This window comes from Corvus brachyrhynchos, unplaced genomic scaffold (assembly GCF_000691975.1).
Source record: "Corvus brachyrhynchos isolate BGI_N302 unplaced genomic scaffold, ASM69197v1 scaffold555, whole genome shotgun sequence".
In the NCBI taxonomy this organism is placed as follows: Eukaryota; Metazoa; Chordata; class Aves; order Passeriformes; family Corvidae; genus Corvus; species Corvus brachyrhynchos.
This window is the reverse complement of record NW_008238357.1, coordinates 447368-470222: the sequence shown is the minus strand read 5'-3', so window position 1 is coordinate 470222 and position 22855 is coordinate 447368. Positions and strand designations below refer to the sequence as shown.

General features: G+C 59.5%; 1 protein-coding gene across 7 annotated transcripts in view; it reads left to right on the top strand.

Annotated features, from left to right (window-relative positions):
• The first annotated feature begins 716 nt into the window (after positions 1–716).
• PPFIA4 (PTPRF interacting protein alpha 4) overlaps positions 717–22855 on the top strand; it is a 34685-nt gene continuing 12546 nt past the window's right edge. For 2 of the 7 annotated variants that reach the window (XM_017735533.1, XM_017735531.1), the window contains exons 1-16: positions 717–1759; positions 9811–9912; positions 10019–10183; positions 10691–10765; positions 12367–12462; positions 12988–13209; positions 13619–13765; positions 13869–14003; positions 14656–14739; positions 15535–15666; positions 17230–17292; positions 18508–18599; positions 21264–21405; positions 21635–21840; positions 22271–22511; positions 22725–22760. In XM_017735533.1, the coding sequence (XP_017591022.1) occupies positions 1523–1759; positions 9811–9912; positions 10019–10183; positions 10691–10765; positions 12367–12462; positions 12988–13209; positions 13619–13765; positions 13869–14003; positions 14656–14739; positions 15535–15666; positions 17230–17292; positions 18508–18599; positions 21264–21405; positions 21635–21840; positions 22271–22511; positions 22725–22760 (2175 nt within the window). In that variant the 5' untranslated portion in view covers positions 717–1522. Of the gene's footprint in view, positions 1760–3340; positions 3656–9810; positions 9913–10018; positions 10184–10690; positions 10766–12366; positions 12463–12987; positions 13210–13618; positions 13766–13868; positions 14004–14655; positions 14740–15534; positions 15667–17229; positions 17293–18507; positions 18600–21263; positions 21406–21634; positions 21841–22270; positions 22512–22724; positions 22761–22855 lie in introns of those variants that run through there. The other 5 variants (XM_017735538.1, XM_017735535.1, XM_017735532.1 and 2 more) reach the window with 4 other exon arrangements.

Sequence of the window (22855 nt, the reverse complement as noted above, 5' to 3'; positions counted from 1 at the left end):
ACCTGGCACCTTGTCTGAGATGGTTTGGGGCTGCAAAAGGGGAGGTGGGGCTGTGGGTTCCAGCATCACCCCAGGGCTGGGTCCTCAGGTCCAGCCATGCTTTAATCCAGCCTAAACACTGTCCGAATGTCAGCTCTGCCTCTCCCCTCCAGCCTCTCATCCCTGGTGCCTGTGCTTGTGCAGGAATTCAGGGATGCTGCTGCCTCCATCCCCTGGGAGAGGTTTGACCAAGGGAGGAGGTGCTGGAGTTCATTGTCACTGAACAGCTGGGCCCAGCACATCTGTCTAGAGGAGGGGGGAACATGAATCCAGTCATTCAACTCATTTACTGCTGTGACTTCCCGCCAGGTTTGGGCCAAACTCAGGTTAGAGCCTGATTTTCTGCAAATTCCCTGAGGCTGGAGAACGCTGGGGCTGCAGAGGCCCTGGGCAGCCAGGAGTTCCACAGGGGGGATGGGATCCTGGCCCAGAACATGTGAATGCCAGACAGTTGCAGGGTTTTGGGTGCCAGGGTTGCTGTTTCCTGCGGCTTGGTACCATCCTGGATTTGGTGTAGTGGGAGCAGGAGGTACAACCTGGCACAGCCCATTCCTGTGGGTGCTGAGCCCACCTGGTGCAGCTCTCGGGGGTTTGATGGGGGGCAGAGGGGGCTGGGCAGGTTCCTGGACATTTTGGGGGCAGCAGAAGGGATCTGATCTCTGTCCCCTCTCCCGTAGGTCACTGCTGGGTGTTTGAAGAACTGTGATGCCCAACGGAGACACGTTTCCACATTGGCAGTGACACCTCATCCAGCTTTAGGGACAACAGCCCATCCTCACCAGAGCCCCCCTCAGTATGCCCAGGCAGCCCAAACATTCCCTGGACTCTCCCTGTGCTGCTCTTGGCCTGGGCTCTCTGTTGGGACAAATCCTCAAGGGTCATTTTGCCCCCCTCTGAACACCCCGTGGGTCACGGATGCTGCAGCCCCTCCAAAAGGCATCAGGGAGGTGACACACAGAACTCCAGAGAGGTGACACACAGAACCCCGGAGAGGTGACACACGGGAGCCTGGAGAGGTGACACACAGGACCCTGGAGAGGTGACACACGGGACCCCGGAGAGGTGACACACAGGAGCCTGGAGAGGTGACACACGGGAGCCCTGGGAGGTGACACACAGGACCCCGGAGAGGTGACACACGGGAGCCTGGAGAGGTGACACACGGGAGCCTGGAGAGGTGACACACAGGACCCCGGAGAGGTGACACACGGGAGCCTGGAGAGGTGACACACGGGAGCCAGCAGCGAGTGGGGCACTGGTGACTGCGAGGACCTTGTTGGTGCTCAGGACGTCCCTGCACCCTGCTGGAGTGATGCCAGCTGCTGCTTAGCACCCAGGAGGAAGGGATGGGGAGTCCCCCTCCTTGAGCACCCCACTGTCCCCTCCCATGCTGGCTCCCCTGGCCCCCGGGAGCCCGCAGTGATGTGACCTGTGCTCAGCACAGCCTCAGCCCCTTCGGGAGCCTCCCCCAGCCAGCCCAGCCATGATGTGCGAGGTGATGCCCACCATCAGCGAGGGGGACCCCCTGGGGCCCCCTCAGGGCTCGGAGGCGGACGCTGACTTCGAGCAGCTGATGGTGAACATGCTGGACGAGAGGGACAAGCTGCTGGACACGCTGCGGGAGACACGCGAGACGCTCGCTGTCACCCAGAGCCGCCTGCAGGAGACGCTCCGGGAGCGGGACCAGCTCCAGAGGCAGCTGAACTCGGCACTCCCGCAGGTGAGGACCTGCCCCTGGCATGAGCAGAGCCTGCCCTGAGGCACACGAGGGGCATTGGACGTGGGGTTTAGCTCGCGGCTCTGCGAGGGTTGGCTCGGTGTGACAGAGGTGACGCTGCCACGTGGGTTGCTCCTCATGTCAACAGTAAATCCTGTCGGTTCTCTCAGGCCAAGCCACAACCAGCTCAGACAGCTTCCTTCTCCTCTGTACTGCGGGGAGGGGTGGGAGTGCAATCCCCCTGTGCACAGGGGAACGGATTTGGAGAAGGGGCAAAACCTCCCCAAGGACACCCCAGGGTGACAGCAGGGCAGATGCAGAGCCTCTGCTTCCCATGGGGACAGTCAGTCCATTGGGGGACAGCACTTGGGGAGCAGATAGCACGTTTTGGGCAGCGGGTCTGGCTTGCTGCCTCCAGGCAGCTTCTTGGGATGTCAGGAAGTGCTGAGCCCACACTGGCACTTCAGATGGGGACGGTAACCATTAACAATTAACCACTCACCGTTCACCATTGACCATCCATCACTCTCCTCCCCGCTGTGCAGAGCAGTCCCACTGCTGCCCCTTCCCTCACCAGGAGGGCTCCTTTCCATCAGCCCCATTCCCCAGTGGGGCAATGGGACTTCTATGTCTCCATCTTGGTCCTGGGAGGGGACACTGGAGGCAGAGCTGGTGCAGGGCGGAGACTGGGACACTCAGGGGGCAGAGGGGCAGAGGACAGCGAGGCTGCCAGAGGTCTGTGCTCAGTGAGCAGCCCAGGGCTTGGGGAATCAGGGCTTGCCTTGGGGCTTCTGCTGGTGCTCTGCTCCTGGTTCCTCTACCTGCAGAACCACCTCCAGGTACTCCAGAGGCCTGGACTTGATCTCCACAAAGATGTTCATGCCAGAAGAGGATGAGGTGGATGAGCCCAGTGTCACAGGGCTGTGCAGGATGAGTTCTGAGCTGCCCACCATCCCTGTGGGTTCTTGTGGGACAGCACAGTGCCCCAGGGCTCAGACTTGGGGGAACAGGGATTTTGGGGGACTGCTGCTCTGCTCCACTGTGGGTGTGGTGTGGGAGGAGCCCAACACCGAAGGGAAGCAGGAGGCTTTGAATGTTTGTATCTGTTCTGCAGTGCTGAGACCTGAGATCCTCCTTGCCTGGGTGTTGGGGTTTGGAGCACCTTGGAGAGACGGGGAATGGGTCAAAACTGGTGGCACAAGCTAGGACAGAGCTTGGGCTGTTGGCTGGCCAGCTCTCTGCATCCCTGCATTCTCTGGACGGAGGAAAGCAGCTTGGGAAGAGCTGCTCCGTACACAGAGCAGGGCTGGTCCTGCCTCTGCCCAAGCTGCTGAGAGCAGAACACCCAACAGTGCTTCCCAGGAGTTCCTGGGGTCCCTATGGATGAGTTTCTCCCTTCCTGAGAGAGGTGCTGAGACGTACCCGGGTGTTGGGTGCGTCCAGTGCCACCACCACCCCCCGTGCTGGGGGCTCAGCCCCTCTGCTCCCCGCTCCGGAGAGAGCAAGCCAGGTCACCCTGACACTCTGCCCGCCCCGCCGCAGCCTCCCGGATTAAGGGATGCGCGGATTTAGCCTCCGCTCCCGCTCCGGGGACGGACCCTCGGAGCCTCGGGGTGTGCTCGGAGCAATCTGGGTCAGCACACAGGGACCCGCTGGGTGCCTGGCCGGGGCCGCCTCCGGCCCTGGGATGTGAATGGGGGCATCCCATGGGGAATTTCCCGGAGCTCCCGCTGCCTCCTGCGGTCCCTGTGCAGGCAGGGGGCTCTGCGCCCGGGCACGGTGGCCCCCGGTGCCCCCCGTGCTCGCCTCCGGACATGAGGGCTCGGCATGAACACGGGAAGCAAATCCAAAGGTGCTCACCTGCCCAATGGGATTAATCCCAGCATGTGCATGTACCAGGTAAGTGGGACTGGGACGCGTGGGCCCCTCCCCAGGGCACTGTGTGGGGGCATCCCATGGGTCTGTCCCATCCTCTTCCTCCTTCTCCGTGAGCTCTTTTGCCCAGGAGCTTCCTGCAATCTCAGACCCCATTGGGATGGGACGCAAGCTGGATTTCTGGGAGAACCCCTTCTTTGAGGGCAGGATTGGGCACCCAGGCTCATCAGTAGTGTCCCCTGGGTGCAGCCAGGAGGGGGGATGCACTGCCTGGTGAGGCTGGGATGGGTGGCAGCTGGGGAGGTGGCACTCTGCACCCTCTCAGGACACAGTGGCAGCTGGATGCTGCTGTGTCGGCACGGGATCCAAAGGGACAGGTTGGGAATGTGCGTCTGGTGCAGATCCAGGCGTGGGGCAGGCAGGGGATGTGCCTGTCCAGGGCAAACCCCTTGGCAGGGATGCTCCAGGGATGCTCCTGCCTGTAGCTCCCATTCTCCCTTGCCCGTGCTGCATGGCTGAGCCATCCCACCCCCAGCCCATGGGGGCATCCCTCAGCCCCCAAAAGGCAGAACTCCAGGGCGATTTCCTGGGGAGACTAAGCTGCCTTAATGCTTCTTACATGATTTATTTATTCATGTGGGAGTGCTGAATGCGAATTAATCGGGCTGAAAGCTCCAGCTCCAGCCCCCCCTGCCCTCCCTGTTCTGCAGGGAATTCGTGGCCGAGGACCAAGCCCTGAGCGTGCTCTGGGTGCTCTCAGCAGCCCCCCGAGGCCCTGGCTTTGCTCCCTCCTGCCCAGCCCCCCAGCTCAGTTTCTCCTGGGTGCAGGTGGCACCAGGGGATGCGGCACTCAGGGCTCCGGGTGTATCCAGATGTGTTCCCAGTGCAGGGTCCTGTGTGGGATGCAGCTCCTCCCTGTCCTGCCATGGCTTGGGGGTTTGGCAGGAGTCCCTGTCCCAGCTGTGTCAGGGGGAGAACAGGCTCCCAGATTTCACAGGGCTGAGGGGGGGGGCTGCGGCCTGCCACTGGCCACAGAAACCTCCCACAGTTTCTCCTTCCGTGAAGCTCTGCTGCGCCTTCGCTGCCTCTTGGGGCTGCCTGGAGAGCTGAGATCGGGCCTTTTTGGGGTGAGCAGACCCCCTAAGATTCCCCAAACTCCCTGGAAGTCCCCCAGGAGCTGGAGAAGGTCCTGACATCAAACAGTCAAAGTATATCTTGAGTTAACTTGCAAAGACCAGCAGCTAAATGGGAACCTCAGCAGCCCCAGCTGGGGGAAAACACCCACTGGGAAAGACCTTAAAGCATCTCCAGATTTTGGGGAAGGATGGAGGGATCTGGCAGCTGTGTGGAAAACTGCTGGAGCTGGTTGTGCTCCCACAAGACTGGGATGTTGAGGTGTTTGATTCCTGCTCTCCTGGCTGCATAGTGCTCCTCCCTGAGCAATCCCAGGTGGAAATACACATCCTGATGAAGGGAGGACACCGATTCCCCATGGATGGTCTCGCAGAGCCCCAGTGTTGTACCCAGGAGGCCTGGGAGGTGCTGGTGCCCAGCACTGGGGGTGGGTGATGGTCCAAGCCCTGGGTTTACCCAGCAGGATTTAATCTGTGTAATCCCATGCTACAACTGCCCGGGTTGTGTTTATCCCCTCGTCTCTGATTTGGGGCTTTCTCCTCGTTCTGCTCCACTCCTGGGACACAAGGAGAAGTGGGGTGAGGGAGCTGCCAGCACGAGCAGACGATGGATGGGGCTCTGTCCCTCGCGTGCCGAGTCAGCAGCGCTGATTTCCCGGCACGGGCATCCTTCCCACACATCCCCCGCCGCTCCCGTCAGGAGCAATCACTCCAATTAGGGGCTTTAAAATGCCATTAATCCTACAGCTGGAGCCGGTTTGTCCCCAGGCTCGGGTGCGTTGGAGCAGCAGCCACGCTCCTGCCACAAACAGGGAATTTTGCTGGCTGTGGTGTGATCCTGCTGCATCCCCGTCTGTGCTGCGGACGGCACCGGCGGACACCAGGGGGCCCTGGGCCGAGGGCTTCGGCATTTCAGCTTTGCCGTGCTACAGGCCTTGGAGCCTTCTTAAACCTCGCATTGCTCTTCCAGCCATCTCCATGCTGCTGGTTCATGGCCTCCCTCCAGCTCTTCCCTGTGCCTTCCCCACTGAAGCAGGCAAGGAGGAAAACCCCAAACCCCCAACATGCCTGGTGCTGACTGAAGATCCAAGTCCCAGTCCACAACATCCCACTTCAATACCTTGTGTGGTGCTCCAGATCTCCCTCCCTGCTCTGACAGTGTAAACAGAAGCCCTCCATCCTGCTCCATCCCTCCATCCTGCTCCATCCCTCCATCCATCCCTCCATCCTGCTCCATCCCTCCATCCTTCCCTCCATCCTGCTCCATCCCTCCATCCTGCTCCCTCCCTCCATCCCTCCATCCTTCCCTCCCTCCCACTCTAGATCCTCCTCCATCCCTCCATCCTTCCCTCCATCCTGCTCCTTCCCTCCATCCTTCTCCATCCCTCCAGCCTGCTCCTTCCCTCCATCCTGCTCCATCCCTCCATCCTTCCCTCCATCCTTCCCTCCATCCTGCTCCATCCCTCCAGCCTGCTCCCTCTCACCCCAGGTCTCAGGGCCGAGCCCAGTCAGTCGTGCCATGGAGGTTTGGTTTTAATCCAAACTGGCCCCTTCCTGGACTGCTGGGCTTCCTGCACGGCTCCTGGGGACTCCCAGGCTGTGTCTCACTGTCCACCCTTTGATTGGAGATCAGGCACCTCTCCTTCACTTTCTAATCTGTTTATAGGTGTCCCTGCTTAGTCCCACAGCTTATCAGAGCTGGGCAGGCGCCTCTGCCTCGCCTGGGAGACTCCCAGCCATGGCCAGGGCAGAGGAAAATCGTCTGGATCCTCTTTATCTCCACTTTGCTGGGATGGAGGGCCATGGCACATGTGTGGATGGGGGTGGAGGCTGCACTCCACAGTGTGTCACTGCAGCCAGGAGCTGGGGACAGCTTGTCATGGTCCCCAACTCGCCTGGTGCCCACCAGTGACCCAGAGCAAGGTGGCAGCACTGGCATCTGGCTGAGGGGGGTGGCTGCAGGCGGGTGCTGGAGTGTTTTATTCCTATTTTTTATTCTGAAGGCATCACACTCAGGCCGTGTACTCGGCTGACCTCGCTGCTGGCCTGGCTCGCTGCAGGGCTGTTGCTATTTTTGATGTAAATGTTCATTTTTGCAGCCTTTCCCCGAGGGGGGACAGTTTCTGAGGGCTCTTAGATTTGCCATGGGATGCTGCAGGCCTGGCACAGGATGTGGGGCACAGAGCACAGGATGCAGCCAGCATTCCTGTCGGGATGGAGGGCTCGGAGAGGAGCTGCCCTGGGGGAGGGCTGGCGGGAGCTCTGCGCTGTGCCCACCCCTGGCTGTGACCCGCTGACCGCGTGTGCGCCGGGCTGGCCACAGCCGGGGCTGCCTCTCTCTCCAGAGGATTTGCTCCCTTTTAATCCCCTCTTTCAGCATGAAATCCTGATTGCGGGAGCGTCTGTACGGCCTGGCCAGCACAGCGAGGGGATGCGGGGAGAGGAGGCTGAGTGCTGGCGGTCACTGTCCCCAGCGCTGACAGTCTCTGTCCCCAGCACTGGCGATCTCTGTCCCCAGCGCTGGCGATCGCTGTCCCCAGCACTGGCGATCTCTGTCCCCAGCGCTGCGGGCGTCCCCTGTCCCCAGCGCTGCCCATCGCTGTCCCCAGCACTGGCGACCTCTGTCCCCAGCACTGGCCATCGCTGTCCTCTCGCTGCCTCCAATGCCTCGTCCCACCCATCCCACGCTGCCCTGCGCTGTTCACTCCGCTGGGAAGAACAGCCATGTCCACATCCATGCCCCCTGCCAGCCACGGGGCAGAGCCAGAGGTTTCCACCTGTGCAGATCCAGAGGCTTTGGATCCGCAGGGTCCTGCCCTGGTGCTGGAAGAGCCCAGAGCCGATGCGTCCCCCACATTTACAGCTCGGGCTGCTGGTAGACATTCCCGGGGCCATCCCGGCTGCCAGGATGCTTTTCCCGAGCTCCTGGAGCCCTGCCGCCTGTCTGTTGGCGTATTGAGGGATTGGGGGAGTGACAGATCCCTAAATCTGAGGCGATGCACAGGCACCTCTCTGGCACATCTCCCTGCCGCTCTCTGCTCGCCGGTATTCCCAGCCCGGCTCTAATCCGCAGGGATGCTCGGGAGCTGCTGGCAGCGCTTGCATAAGCCGCGGAGCGCGCACGTGTGTGCGGCCGGGCTGTGCCGAGCCCGAGCCCAATCCCGATCCCGATCCCGCCGGGATCCCACCCCGATCCCGGCTCCGGGGAGAGCCCGGCTCCGGGAAGGGCTGCGGTGGCACGGCGGGGCCCCGGTGCAGCTGGTCCTGCCGAGGGTTCCCTGTGCTCTGAGGGCTGTGGGATGTGGCATGGCAGAGGTTGGTGACGAGGCTTGGGGTGTTGTGACAGATTTGGGGGAAAACTGGTGGGGAGAAGGGTGATCCCAGGGCTGGAGGGATCCCTGAGGAATGGATGGGGACAGGAGTGGTCCCTAAGAAGGGGTGGGAAGAGGGATAACTGCAGGGCTGGAGTGGTCTCTGGGGAATGGATGGGGCAGGAGTGGGTCTGGGAAGGAACTGGGGACCTCAGGCCCTGGGGCAATGCCAGAGCAGGGATTTTGGAGCAGGGATGTGGAGCAGGGGTGTGGGGTGGCAGCGGCCTGAGGCAGGTGACAGGCAGGAAAGCAGCTGCTTATGGGGACAGCGGCTCTATCCCTTCCCCCTCACTGCGACCTGCTCGGCTCCTGTCCCACTGTGGGGTCTCAACTGCACCAGTGCCACCACAGTCCCCACCAATCCCAGGCTACAAACCCCACCAGTGAGACAGGTTTGATGTGGGAAGGGAGAGGGAAAACCTGGCTGGGGCAGATGGATGCAAAAGCTCCGGATTTCTCGGAGCTTCAGCTGTTGCAGGAGGTTTCACTCAGAGCTGAGCAGAGCATTTGGTTCTGCCTAAGCCTCAATGCTTTGCTTCAGTTTGAAGGGGTTTTATTTGCTAAACCTGAAAATTAAAGTGAAAAAGAATTTCATGCTGTAAAACAGCTCTCAGCCCCCTCTTGAAATTTGGTTTGTTAATGCTCCATCAAATCCTTCTCAGCTTCTTCTGAAATCCTTTGGCTTTTAAAATTCTTCCCAACAACACTGAACCTGGTGTGAATTCATGGCGCGTTCCCACATTTGCATTTCACACCCTAAGAAAACCTTGCTTGGGCTTGGCACCACTGAAGAGCAACTGGGAGCAACGGGAGGTGCTCCTGGGCTCACCCAGGTGCCTGGGTTTCATTTTCTAAGGGAAAGTGAACCATCCTTCATCTGAGGGCCTTCAAAGCAAGTTTCCCTTCCCCTCTGACACAGCCACAAGTGTGATTGTGGTTTTCATCCTGTCCTGAGGGATGTGCTGGGTGTGCAGCATTCCTTTGGCATTGCTCTGGGCATGGCTCTTCCTTGCTGGCTGTCACATCCCTGGAGGGAGCGGTGGCAGCAGCAAGAGCTGGTGGCACCTGGCACATCTCCTGCTGTGCCCCATCCCTCTCAGCTGGGATTTGGGACCTGGGGGTGCCCCGTAGGCAGCTCACTGGGGCTCCACATGCTGGATTGGGGCAGCAACCTCTTTCTTTTGGAAGGAAGTTTTGGATTATTCCAGGTCCTGAGGTCATGGCAGAGGCTGTCTGAGGGCCAGGGGACTCATCCTAGCCGGCTGTGGCTTTGTGGTGAGTTTTAGCCTGATGGGAGGCTCCAAGGTGGGAGCTGCATCCAGGGGACAGTGGGAATGGGAACGTGCTGGTGGCCTTGACTGGGATGCTTTAAATGCCATCGAGCACCTCTGCAGCTGTAGAGCAGTTCCTTGTGTCATTGGACATCAAACCAAGTGGGATCAATCTTGAGATGCTGTGTTCTCCTTGTCCAAAGCATGAGGGAAGCCAGGAATAAATCCCCTCCTGGCCTGGCTGTGCCTCTCCACCAGTTTCTCCACGTTCCCCTCGGTGTTACCGTGTCTCCCTGGTTGGGTTTGGATGGGAAATGCTGTGCTGGAGGTCCGGCAGTGGGGCTGGGATGCTGGCTCCCCCCCCAGCCGCTGTCCCCGCTCACGGCCCGCCCTGCTCTCCGCAGGAGTTTGCGACGCTGACGCGGGAGCTCAGCGCCTGCCGGGAGCAGCTCCTGGAGAGGGAGGAGGAGATCTCGGAGCTCAAAGCCGAGCGCAACAACACCCGGGTAAGCCTGCAGACCCTGCTGGCAGGCCCTCGCTCCTGGGACTGTGGGACACCAGGGGCTGCTGGCCCATCCTGCCAGTGACAGCCCCTGTCTCGCCCCCCTGCAGCTCCTGCTGGAGCACCTGGAGTGCCTGGTGTCACGGCATGAGCGCTCCCTCAGGATGACGGTGGTCAAGCGCCAGGCCCAGTCGCCATCCGGGGTGTCCAGTGAGGTCGAGGTGCTCAAGGCACTCAAGTCACTCTTTGAGCATCACAAGGCGCTGGATGAAAAGGTGGGAAAGCTGCTGGGACCTCTCCTTCTCCCAACCCTCCTCTCCCTGCCTGCCATTTTGTGTTGTTAAGGTGACATGGGGGCCCTCAGCAGGAGTGTCTTGGATATCCCAAAGCTGCATTGAGGAGCTGCTGGGGCTGCCCAGTGCATGCTCTGGGTTTGAGACTGTCAGGAGAGGGAACTCCCCCAGGTCACTCTCGGCGTGGTGGCATTTGGCACCCTGGCTCAGTCTTTGCTGTGCCTCCTCATTCATTCGCCTCAAGCATCTCCTTCTCCTGCTAGGAGACCTCCCCAGGCTATCCTGGCAATAGATCTCCAAGAATTGGCCCAGGCTGTTGTCTCCAACACAGTTTCACTCTCGGCTGTGATGGGCTGGATGATCCTGGACCTGTGAATCCACCTGAGCCTGGCTGTCAGCCCAACAAACAGGCCTGGGAGCGTGCCTAAATCCTGGACACCCTCATCCCAGATAAATAACAGCCTTTCCCGTTGTTTCACCCACCCACAGGTGAGGGAACGCCTTCGAGCAGCCCTGGAGCGAGTGGCCACCTTGGAGGAGCAGCTGGTGGATGCCCATCGGCAGGTAAGGGAACCTGCTGGGCTGGGAAAGCTCCCCACTACCTTTGGGAATTCATGTGGTATTTGCATCTGGTCGGGTTTGATGTAAGGCTTTTGTTCTAAAATTGCTGTTTACTTGAAGGTTTGTCTGTATTTAAGGAAACCTTGTAAAGATTCTGAAAACCTTTTGTCTCGCAGGTGACATTTCCCTGCTGTTTGCTGTTTGAATTTCGTGTCACTGACAAAAACAATCTGAATCTGAATCATCCCAGGGGGATGAGGGTGACTTGGGACTTGCCCTGATTTGGCAGAGACCCAAACCACACTGCTTCAAGCGCCTCATCTTGCATCCCCCATCTCCTTCCCTGCTGGAGTCCTGGGGTTGGGACTTCGCTGTCTCCAACCTCCAGCCGTGGTCATCTCAGAATCCCAGAATCCCAGAATCCCAGAATCCCAGACTCATTTGGGTTTGAAGGGACCTTAAAGCTCATCCATTCCCACCCCCTGCCATGGGCAGGGACACCTTCCAGTATCCAAGGGTGCCCCAAGCTCTGTCCAACCTGGCCTTGGACACTTCAGGGATAAGTGTTCTTGAATAGACATGAACTCTGTTTTCCTTCCTGGAGTTTGTGCCCAGCCACTACTCCCAAAAGGAAAGAGCCATTCCTACAGCCTCTGCCAGCCAACTTTTGCTCCTCTTTCCAGTTCCTAGGATAAGTCTCATGGTATTTCCCAGGCTCTCAGGCCCCTCTCCTTGCGGGGACCATTCCCCATCCTCCCCTATCAGAGCAGGACACGGTGCCAGTGTTTATGCCCTGCTCCTGCTGCACCGGGTTCGGGATCTGTCTGGCTGTAAACCAGTGAAATGAACTGGGAGGGAGCTCTGGGGTCCAGGGCTCACCAGGAAAACCTCCCTCAGTGCTGATCCTTCCCAGCATCTCTGACTTGCTTTCTCTTAGAATCATGGAATCATTAAGGCTGGAAAAGCCCCCTTTGACCAAACACCCTCATGCCCACTGAACAATATTGTGAAGTTCCACGTCTGCTTGTTTTTTGAACACTTCCAGGGATGGTGACTCCACCACTGCCCTGGGAAGCTGTGCCAGGGCCTGACCACCCTTTCAGGGAAAAATTTTTTCCTGATTTCCAACCTGAACCTCCCCTGGCCCAGCCTGAGGCCGTTTCCTCTCCTCCTGTCCCTGTTCCCTGGCAGCAGAGCCCAACCCCCCCCGGCTGCCCTCTCCTGTCAGGGACTTGTGCAGAGCCACAAGGTTCCCCCTGAGCCTCCTTTGCTCCAGGCTGAGCCCCTTTCCAGCTCCCTCAGCCGCTCCTGGTGCTCCAGCCCCTTCCCCAGCTCTGTTCCCTTCCCTGGACACGCTCCAGCCCCTCAATGTCCTTCCTGAATTGCGGTGCCCAGAGCTGTCCCCAGGATTCCAGGTGTGACCCCAGCAGTGCCAGCTCTGGGCTGTTCCTCCCCTGCTCCCTGCGGTGCCCCTGGCCACAAGCAGGGCTCTGGCAGGGAGCTGCTGCAGCCCTGGGGGGCCTGGCCTCAGCTGTGGCTGGCCCGGGTGTCTCCTGCTGTGTCCCACTGCTGTGTCCCACTGCTGTGTCCCTGTGCCCGTGCAGGTGGCAGCTCTCCAGCAAGGCTCTGCCCGTGAGCCTGCCGTGGGCGAGCGCGATGAGAGGGAGCCCAAGGAGCCAGCACCGAAGCTTCCCTGGAAGGTGAGAGCCCTGCAAAGCCCTGCTCTGACCCTGCTCAGTGAGGCTGTCATTTCTCCCACCTCCTTATTGCTGGCTCCAGGGTGCTGAAAACCTTTTTCCCTCTCCCCTGGGTCCGGCCCCGTGGGAAATGCCCCTCCTGGTGGATACAGGCCATTTCTGAGCAGGGGGAATTCGTGCTCGGGTGCTCCAAGGAGTTCTGCTTCCCAGAGACCACAGAATGGTTTGTATGGGAAGAGAGGCTATTTTAAAGGCTATTTCCTTCCAAGCCCCACCAGGGGCAGGGACACCTTCTACCAGATGCTCTGGGAAGCCCTCAGCCACCCCTATTCCATCATTCCTGTAAGAAGCCCCATCCCTGGCTTGTGGAGGCTGTTGATGGAGGTCCCAGAGCACCCCGTCTCCACTTCCACCCCCTCACCGAGTCCCTGCAGGGCCACATTCTCACTTTGAGTGGCTGCAGGCAATGCCACAACGCAGGAGCTTTGGAGCATCCCGACATCCACCTCCCTCTCTGGTGCCTTGCAGCGTCTCTCCAATGGCTCTGTGCATCCGGATGATGAGGCCGGGCGGGTGGTGGAGCTGCAGGAGCTCCTGGAGAAGCAGAATTTTGAAGTGGTTCAGGCCAAGGAGCGAATCTCTGCCTTGGCTGCCAGCGTGGCTGAGCTGGAGGAGGATCTGGGCACCGCCAGGAAGGATCTGATCAAATCTGAAGAGATGAGCAGCAAGTACCAGAGGGACCTCCGAGAGGTGAGTCCCTGTCCCCCTGCACTGCCCAGCCTGGGGCAGGACCTCACAGCAGCTTGCACTGGGCTGGGAAGGGATTGGAACTCCTGTTGTGTGCAGGGTGTTCCCTAAAAGAGGCCACTGCCTTTGGGATACTGTCCCCAAGTCCACCAGCAGGGCTTCCCTGAGGTTACAGACAGGCTCTCAGGTATGCTGACACCTGGGGCAGTGACCTGTGTCCTCTCTGGGTTTTCCTGTAATAGTTTGACTCTCCCTTTATCACTGCGCCATTCTGCTGTCCCTCATCCCCGTGTCAGGGGGGCTTTCACACTCCATGGCCTCGGGGTGTCCCCGGCTTGAAGGAGCTGGGTGGCCCTGCTGTTCCCAAAATGCTGTCACAGAGCAGGGTGTGACAGCCCCATGGCTCCCCCAGGCCCTGGCACAGAAGGAGGACATGGAGGAGAGGATCACCACGCTGGAGAAACGGTACCTGGCAGCCCAGCGAGAGGCCACCTCCATCCATGACCTCAACGACAAACTGGAGAACGAGTTGGCCAACAAGGAGTCCCTGCACCGCCAGGTACCGAAGCTGGGCCCAAAGTGTCCCCCTGCCGCGGGGAGCTGGGGGCAGGAGGGGGTGCTGGGGGTGGGAGGTGCCGAGCACCCACCCTGCTGTCCCGCAGTGCGAGGAGAAGGCCCGGCACCTGCAGGAGCTGCTGGAGCTGGCGGAGCAGAAGCTGCAGCAGACAATGAGAAAGGCAGAGACACTGCCTGAGGTGGAAGCAGAGCTGGCCCAGCGCATTGCTGCGCTCACCAAGGCAAGTGCAGGGGTGGGAGCTGGAGGGGACATCAGAGACCAGAGGGGAGGGGAGGGAAGGGCCTGGAGAAGGAGGGCAGGGATGGGACCGGAGGAGGATCTGGCTCTCGCCACCCCCTGCAGCGATGGAGCCCCTGGCAGCACAAGGCATCCCACTGTCCTTCCCAGCTGCTCCCTCTCTGTCCCCTGCCATCCTCACTGCTGCAGGGACAAGGCACCGCCTTTAAAGCTCTCGCTGTGTCCTGCACGTGTGGGGTTTGCTCCCTTCCCTTGGCCCCTTTCTCCAAGGCAGGGATGGCCCTGTCGGTGTGGGTGCCCTTTGGCTTGTGTGAGCCCACTCCAGGATGAGGAGAGAAGGAAGCACCAGGCTGGATGTAGGAGGGCGCAGGCCTGGAGGGAGGGATGGATGCGGCCATCCCTGCCCTTCCTGGGTTCTGGAATGGTGTTTAGTCCCTTACAGAGCATCTCCAGCTCCTGTCACTGTGCCAGCCAGGGCTGGTTTGGGCTCACAGGGAGCCCTGGCAGGGATGCAGGCAGTGGGAGAGAGCCCTGCATCCCAGGAAGGACTGAGATGCAGAGATGGACACAGGGATGCAGCAGGGCCCTCATGGTTTTGGGAGCATCATCCAAGAAGGCTGCTCTGCTTTTCCCAGGCAGAAGAGAGGCACGGGAGCATCGAGGAGCACCTCCGGCAGCTGGAGACTCAGCTGGAGGAGAAGAACCAGGAGCTGGCCAGGGTGAGTCCTGATCCTTGCCTTGGTGCCTGAGTACCTGGACACACCTGGGCTGCTGTTCAGGAGCAGGATGGGAGAACAGCCTGGTTAATCCTTTCCCATCCAGGATCACTTAAACTTGAGCCACACAGGAGCTCATGGCACCCTGCTGTGGTTTCTCCTTTCCCAGGTATCCAAGACTTGCTGTTAATGTTCCACACCCACTCCTCTCCCAGCATCACCCCCTGGGGCAAGCTGGGACCCCAAATGCAGGGTGGAAGGAGAGGCTCCAGCAGCTCTTCCCCCGAGCCTGGATCAGCAGGATGAAAAGGGCAAGGAAGCTGAGCTGCTGTGGCCTGGGCTGTACAGTCCCTTCTGTGCTTCTCAGCCAGGGGCTGGGCTGTCCCTGCAGGAGCCCATTTCTCGGGTCACCCAGGTGACATTATGGATGTGCCTCTGGGGAAGCCCCCAGAGGTTTTTCCCTAGGACAGATATTTGAAAATCCAGAGGTTCAGTATCCATTGGGGTCTGGAAGGTGCCCCCAGTGTGGATATTCCTGGCAGATACACAGGAGGATCTGTGTTAAGGGGCAGGCATGCATGATCTCCCTAAATCCTGTCCCCTCCTGTTCATCCCTGGCTGGGAGGTGGCAGAGAGCAGCAGAGCCACCACAGAGGGTCCAACCAGTGCTGCAAGAGGTGGATTTGTCCCCAAAAGCTGGGCCTGGTGGGCCAGCTCTGACAGCACAGCAGGCACAGGATGGCAGGAGGGCACTGAGCCCCTGTGGATGTGACACGGATGTCACTGTGTCTGTCCCAGGCCCGCCAGCGGGAGAAGATGAATGAGGAGCACAACAAGCGGCTCTCGGACACCGTGGATCGGCTGCTGAGCGAGTCCAATGAGCGGCTGCAGCTGCACCTCAAGGAGAGGATGGCAGCCTTGGAGGAGAAGGTAGTGCCTGGGGAGGGGTCCTCTGGGGGTTGAGGGGTCTGCAGCCCCTCCGTGCCTCCTCCAGCCATGGCCCAGGGCTAGAAGTGCCTGTGCAGGGCTGGAGAAATGGTAACATGCAGGACATGGCTGTGCTGGGGCTGGTGGAGCACAGGGAACTGCTCCGGTCGCCTGGACCGGAGAGTCCCCCTCCCCACCACCTCCCACAGCAGCAGGATTTGTCCTGCTCCGTTCCCTCACCTCCCTGTGTCTCTGCCGGTGCAGCCCCGATGCCACCTGTGCCCAGCATCCCGACTGCATTTTGCAGGAAAAAATGCAGCGTTCATCCTGTCCCAGTGCCCATCCCTCCATGTGCTGCCTTAAAACCTTCCTGCCCCCAGGTCCAGACTGATTTCCCTTCTCCGAGCCAGGGCAGTGTCCATGAGCAGCTCCCACCCGACTCCTGGGGAGCTGGGTTTCCCTGGAGGAGCCGCCTGGAGCTGTGGCTGCCTCGGTGTGAATGGAATTAACTGGGAGCAGCTGGTTCCAAGCGAGGATCCACCCGCAGTGCCCGTGGGAGGTCAGGCCTTGGTGATTCAGCTCTCTCGGGGTTCCTGCCCTCAGCTGCTGCCTCCAGGGCTGGCTCTGGCCCCCCGCTGCTCTGCTCCTCCTGTCCCCAGCCAAATGTGGCTGGGCCAGCGTGTCCAGTCATTCAGCACATCAGTCTGGATAAAGAGCAGGACCCAACCTGCCGGGATGAGTCCAAATCCCACCCCAGCAAGCAGCAGTGATCACAGTGGTGACACCTTGTGAAGGGCATTGCCTGCTCCCCAGTTTTGTGCCAGCACTGGCCCACCCTGAGAGTTTCTCCAGGTCTTTCATGCACAAAAATGATCCTGTTTGGCTGCCAGCACTTCCCAAAAATGAGTACTAATTCAGGCAGTTACAAACTCTCCAGGGGAGGTTTAGATTAGTTATTAGGAAAAAAATTTTCAAGGAAAGAATTATAGCATTAGAATAGTCTGCCCAGGACAGTGGTGGAGTCACCATCCCTGGAAGTGTTCCAAAACCATGGATGTGACACTTGGGGTCATGGTTTAGCTGTGAACACAGCAGTGCTGGGGGGAATGGTTGGGCTCAGTCTTAGAGGGCTTTTCCAATCTTAACAATCCCGTGATTCTGTGATTCTATCAGCACATCTCCTTTCCCTCCTGCCTGCTCCCTAGCTTAGATATAAGGGACCTTTTTCCCCTTGATCCAGCTCCTCGAGGAGGTTTCTCCTCTCAGACATATTTCCTAACCTTCAAGCCCTGTCCATGAAATCTCTCACTGCCCTCCACAGCCATGCCCGGCCCTGGAGTGGGGCAGGGGTTGAGCTGTGACCACCCTGCTCGAGAAGCAGGAGCTTTGCAGAGGAGACCTGTGCACAGGCAGGTGAGGAATAGCCCAGGGAGCCTCTTCAAGGTGTTCACCACACGGGAATTCCACACTGGCCGTTCCTGGGAGGCCGCACGGCTGTTTCCTAAACGGTCTCTCTTTTTCTTTCCTGTTTTTGTTCCCTTTTATTTTCTTTGGTTTTTCTTAAAGAATACGTTGTTACAAGAGCTGGAAAATACCCAAAAGCAGATAGAGGAACACCAGCATGACAAGGTAAATGTGGCTGCAGGGACCTGCCCCAGGGACAGCGCTGCCTCACTCCCAGCCCCCAGCCAGGGGCACTCGCTTCTCCTAAAATGCCCCAGTTTGGGAGGAGCTGGGATCCCAGAGCACCTGGCAGCAGGAGGCCGCACACTCACCCACGCAGTAGCTGGATGGAAGCTGCCACGCCCCTCCCCGGAGAGCCCCAGCTCAGTTCCCCACCAGGCATGTTGGGTCCCACCTCCCTGTTGCTGTCACACTCAGCCATCCCTGAGCCCACCGGGGACAGCGGCGAGGCCGGGGTGGCTTCTCCCGTGCCTAGAGAAGGGCTCAGGCAGCCACGTTCCCTTGGCCCCTGAGGCTTCCTCAGAGGGGGGGAGATCTGCCCCATGCCCAGCTTGCAGAGGCCCCGTAGGCCTTCACAGCCTGCTCTCAGATAAAGCATCTCAGGAGGGTCTGCATGAACCCCTGGTGGCCTTGCTGAAAGCTGGAGGGACGCGGCTTTGTGGAGCAACGGGAGCTTTTGGGATGTGCCCCTTTTGGGGTGTGCCCCGTGTCTCATGCATGGTTCGGGGGATCAGGGGCTGCTTTCCCACTTGCCTGTGGGGAGGACGTGTGCTTATTCCTTGTGCTTCCCAGCCTGGCTGCTCAGGCCTGGGCAGGGCAGAGCTCGGGGACTCACATGACACTGCTGGCGCTTTGCCCAGCTTGGCTCAGCCTGTTTGTCCCCCAGACTGGACCCTGCTGTGCCCAGGAGATCCCTTCTCCCCTCCCTCCCTCCCTGTCCATCTGCAGCCTCCCCCTGGCATCTCCCAGCACTGGGTGCAGGCACAGCTTCCCCGTGGGGATGGGGCTGGGAGCAGGAGGGACAGGGCCAGCAGCAAGTTTGGCTGGGGGGGCCCTCACAGCCGGTCCCTTGCCAAGGGAGCACACACGTGCAGTCTGGAGCAGAACCAGAGCACCCACGTGGCACCTGTTTTCCTTTGTCTCCCAAAGCAGCTTTCCTTGAGCACCTGTGTCTGTCTGTCCTGACCCCCCCTCCCCAGCACCCTCACTCCCTGTGCCTGCATGAGCTGTTTCTTTACTGATGTGGCCAAGATGCTTTAACCTGGGCTGGGGATCTGAAAAGGGAATGTAAACGTGGGAATAGCCAAGGATGTGGATTGCCCCAAACCTGGCAGCTCTCCAGAGCAAACCCAAGCCCTGCCTGTCTCATCCCCCAAACAGCGGCGTTTGTCCGACGAGATCGACAAGCTGAGGCTGGAGGTGGATCAGCTCAAGACCAGGAGTGGGACGTTTGTGGAGAGTGTGCACAGCAGGTAAGAGCTGGGGCACCCCTGCCTTTGGGGGCAGTTTGCTTTGCAGACCCCAGAGTGCTGTTGGCATTGGGTGTTTCTGGTGCCCCCAAGCTTCAGTGCTGGGCTGCAGGGTCCTCACAGCAGGGTCAGCTCCTGCACCTGTCCTGGGGTGGGACACAGACTCTGAGAATAGCCCAGCCCAACTGAATGGCCCCAGATTTCTAAGGGTGAGAAACCACTGGGCATTGTTTCTTTTTCTGCACAAGGAGCTTAGGACTTACTTTGCTTTGAAAGCTGGATGTTCACCAAAGGACTTTTCCCCTGTGGAGTCCAGGGGATGGGTTGGTGCAGAAGGAGGAATTGCTTTGGAGCTGTTGCAGGCAAAGGAGAATGAAGCCCCTCTTTCCCCAATGCAGTGGTCCTCCCACACCCTTTCATTTAAAGTCAGCTGGGACATGGGGACATCCCAGCCCAGGGCACCAGGAGCAGAGATGAGTCCATTGGGATACCAGAGCTGCTCCAGGAAAATGGGGGTGGAAAAGGAGGGTGACAGCACAACAACCCCACTGTGCAGCTGCAGCCACCCGGGACACCAACCCTGCCCTGAGCACTTGCAGTGTGGGTTCAAGGCAGCAAGGGGTCAATGGGAGCAACCAGTGAAGAAAATTCCCCCCTCAGCAAGGCTGGAAAAGACAGGGAGGAGCTGGTGTAACCAGCTTTGGATCTGTCAGCAGAGAGGAGAAGGCCTGGAGACCCCGTGTCTGTCATGGAGAGAAGAAATGGGGAGGGTGAGGATGAAGCTGTGAGGATGAAGGAAAGCTGAGTGCTGGAGCAGAGTCTGGAGCATGTGTGGGCCCTCTTTGCATGGGTCCATAAGAGCAGGATGGACAATTTTGTGATTTTTTGTATTTCTCAGAGGAAAAATCAGCAGAAGTCTTGAGTTGCAGAATGATCCCCCAGCTGAAATGTCAGCTTTTGTCTAAGGTGTTTTTATCTGGTTGTAGCTGGGGAGCAGCATGTCAGCAGCTCTGCAATCCCTGGAACTTGGCTGTGCCTTTGTCTGGCACACCAGGCTGGCCCAGCCATGCTGCTCGTGGTGCTGGTTTTATCTCCAGACCTGTATCTGTACTGCAAACCAGGCCCACCATGGTGGAAAACCACGATCTGCCTTGGGCTGCTGCTTTTGTCATCTTAAATTCAGCTTAAACTAAACAAACCTCGTGTCACCAATGGCACTGTGTGTGGGGAGTAACCACCCTGTGCCCTGGGAAGGTGCCTTGCTCAGCCCCGTGGTTGGGTCTTCAGGGCCAAGAGGAACAACCAGGCAAAGTGGAGACATGGAATGAGCACCTTGGGTGGCTTGAAGTGTCCTCATGTCCAGCTGCTGCCTTGCTCTGCCTGGTGTGAGACTCACCAGGTCCTGGTCCCAAGCACCAGCCCTGGCAAGGAAGAGGAGGGTGAAGTCCCAGCTGGTTCCTGCTGGGAGATCCCAACAATGCTCATGTCCTCACACCTGGAAGATGTTTCAAGTGGAATTTTATTCGCTGGAATCACAGAATCGTTAAGGTTGGAAAAGTCCTCCAAGGTCATCGAGTCCTTCACCCAAATACCAATATTCCCACTAAATCGCATCCCAAAGTGCCACCTCTGCCATTTTTGGAACACTTCCAGGGATGGGAACTCCACCACCGCCCTGGGCAGCTGTGCCAGGGCCTGACGACCCTTTCTGTTAAGAAATTTTTCCGAATATCCAACCTGACCCTCCCCTTGAGGCCATTTCCCCTCATCCTGTCACTCACTGCCTGGGAGAAGAGCCTGACCCCCGTCAGGGTATTTTCTCATGAAAATGTTGGAATAAACATAAAAAGGAGAAGAGCTCCCTGGCTGGCTCCTGCTGGGTACGTGGGGATGGAGAAGACACAAGTTGTGTTGAGATCTCTGGAGAGGGAAGGGCAGGAGGGGCCTGTTCAGCCCGGGCTCCACAGCAGCCCCCAGTGCAGGGGTTTTGGGCAGAGCTGGCTGGATGCCCTGGTCGGTGCACAGAAAAGGGGGAAGGAGCAGCAGGGGAGGGCCCAGGGCTGAACTTCTGACAGTCCAGGAAAGTCAAGAGTCTCCTGAGGTCAGAGCTCACCAGAGGCTGCAGATTCCTCAGACAGGGCAGCTCCGATCTCTGCTCTCTGTGAGCAGGGACAGGAGCCAGGGAAGGGCTGGAGCTGTGTCAGGGCAGGGTCAGGCTGGAGATCAGGGAAAGGTTCTTCCCCCAGAGGGTGCTGGGCACTGCCCAGGCTCCCCAGGGAATGAATGGGCACAGCCCCGAGGCTGCCAGAGCTCCAGGAGTGTTTGGCCAAGGCTCCCAGGGATGCCCAGGGTGGGATTGTTGGGGTGTCTGTGCAGGGCTGGGGGCTGGATGTGATCCTTGTGGGTCAGTTCCAGCTCAGGATATTCTGTGATTCAATGATTCTGTGAGTGATTCTGTGAGTGCGCGAATGGGGCACCTTTTCCCAGAGCCTGGTTTTGCATCCTTTCATGCAGGCAGACATCGCTGGGATGGGCATCCTGCAGTGGTCTCCTCCTCCTCCTGCTCCTCCTCCTCTGTCCCAAGCAGCCTGGGCTGCAAGGGGAGCAGCCTGAGGGTGAGGGTGTCCTGCACAGAGCAGTGTTCCCCACAGGGCTCTTTCTTCCCAGGTCCCACATGGGCAGTGCCACCGACCTGCGCTTCCCGCTGGGAGCTGTGGTCCACGCCCCAGCCGAGCCCTTCGGAGCGGCCCCGGGGCTGCCCCGGGCACAGAAGGGACGATTCGGTGCCTGGAGGGAGGAGCCAGCCAAGGTAACCCCGGTGCACCCCAGCGCTGGGGTCTGCTCCTGCCCTGCATCCTGGCATTAGGGTCAGATCTGGAGACACGGGGCAGTTTCCTTCCGCTGGTGCATTGATGGGGGAACATCAGAAGGGTTTCCCCTTGGGGTCACACTGAGATGGAATTCCTGCATGGGGGTCACCAGTTTGGCTTTTGGAGACATGGGAATGCTGTGTAGGACAGTGGCCCTTGTTCCCCCAGGACTGGGAGCAGGCCCAGGCAGGTGGGGTCCTGGCCACGGGGTCTCACGCCTTCGACAGCGACCCCGACATCTCCGACGTGGACGAGGATGACCGCGAGACGCTGTTCAGCTCCATGGATGTGCTCTCTCCTGGTGGGCACTCAGATGCACAGACGTTGGCCATGATGCTTCAGGAGCAGCTGGATGCCATCAACGAGGAGATCAGGTATGACCATGGCCAAAACCCACCACTGCCTTGTGCTGAAATGGCTCCAGGGGGACAACAAACGACCAGGAGGCTTTGCTGGCCTAAAACTGGGGCCTTGGTGTGTCTTCAGCCAGGGAAATGGCTCGAGGACATCCAGCCACAGGGCTTGGTCCTTCCTGCCATGCCTCCCTGTCTCTCAGCTGCAGCAGTGCTGGCTCACAGGGTCGTTATTTCAAATGATCATTATTTTATAAAAAGTCCTCCATGAACATTAAAAGGAATCGGGGTGTGTCTCAGCTCTGGTTTTTATGGATCCTGATGGATCTTGCTGCCATTCCTGGAGATTGGGGGTTGAGGCACAGCACCAAGGGGCATTTCCCCGGGATAGAGGTCCTGTGTCCCTGGGAAGGTGGGAAGCCAGGAGCCCTGAGCCCCACTGCTCCCCCAGGATGATCCAGGAGGAGAAGGAGTCCACAGAGCTCCGTGCAGAGGAGCTGGAGACGCGGGTCACAAGCGGCAGCATGGAGGGCCTGAACCTCACCCAGCTGTGCAAGAGGGCCTCCATCCCCACCTCGCTGACGGCGCTGTCCCTGGCCAGCTCGTCCCCCCCGCTCAGCGGCCGCTCCACGCCCAAGCTCAGCTCCCGCAGCGCCGCGCAGGACCTGGACCGCATGGGGATCATGACGTTGGTGAGGAGCCGGGGGGGGCCAGGGCTGGCGGGGTCCGGCTGTGAGGTGGGAGTGATGCCCGATGTCCACACGGGCCTGTGGGGGGTGTGGGACAACGGGGTGCCCGTGTTTGCTGTCTCTGGCCTGGCAGCCTGGCCCCGGGACTGCTCTGGGGGGGTGCTCCATTAACTGCCCCCCTTTCTGTGTCTCTCTCGCTTTCCCCCTTGCAATCAGCCCAGCGACTTGAGGAAGCACCGGAGGAAACTGCTAGTGAGTGGCTCCCATCCCGTTGGTTTTTGTCCAAGCCCTTTTTCCAGCCTTCTCCTGGCTTTGTCCACACCAGGTCAGGGTGCAGCAGGCGCGCG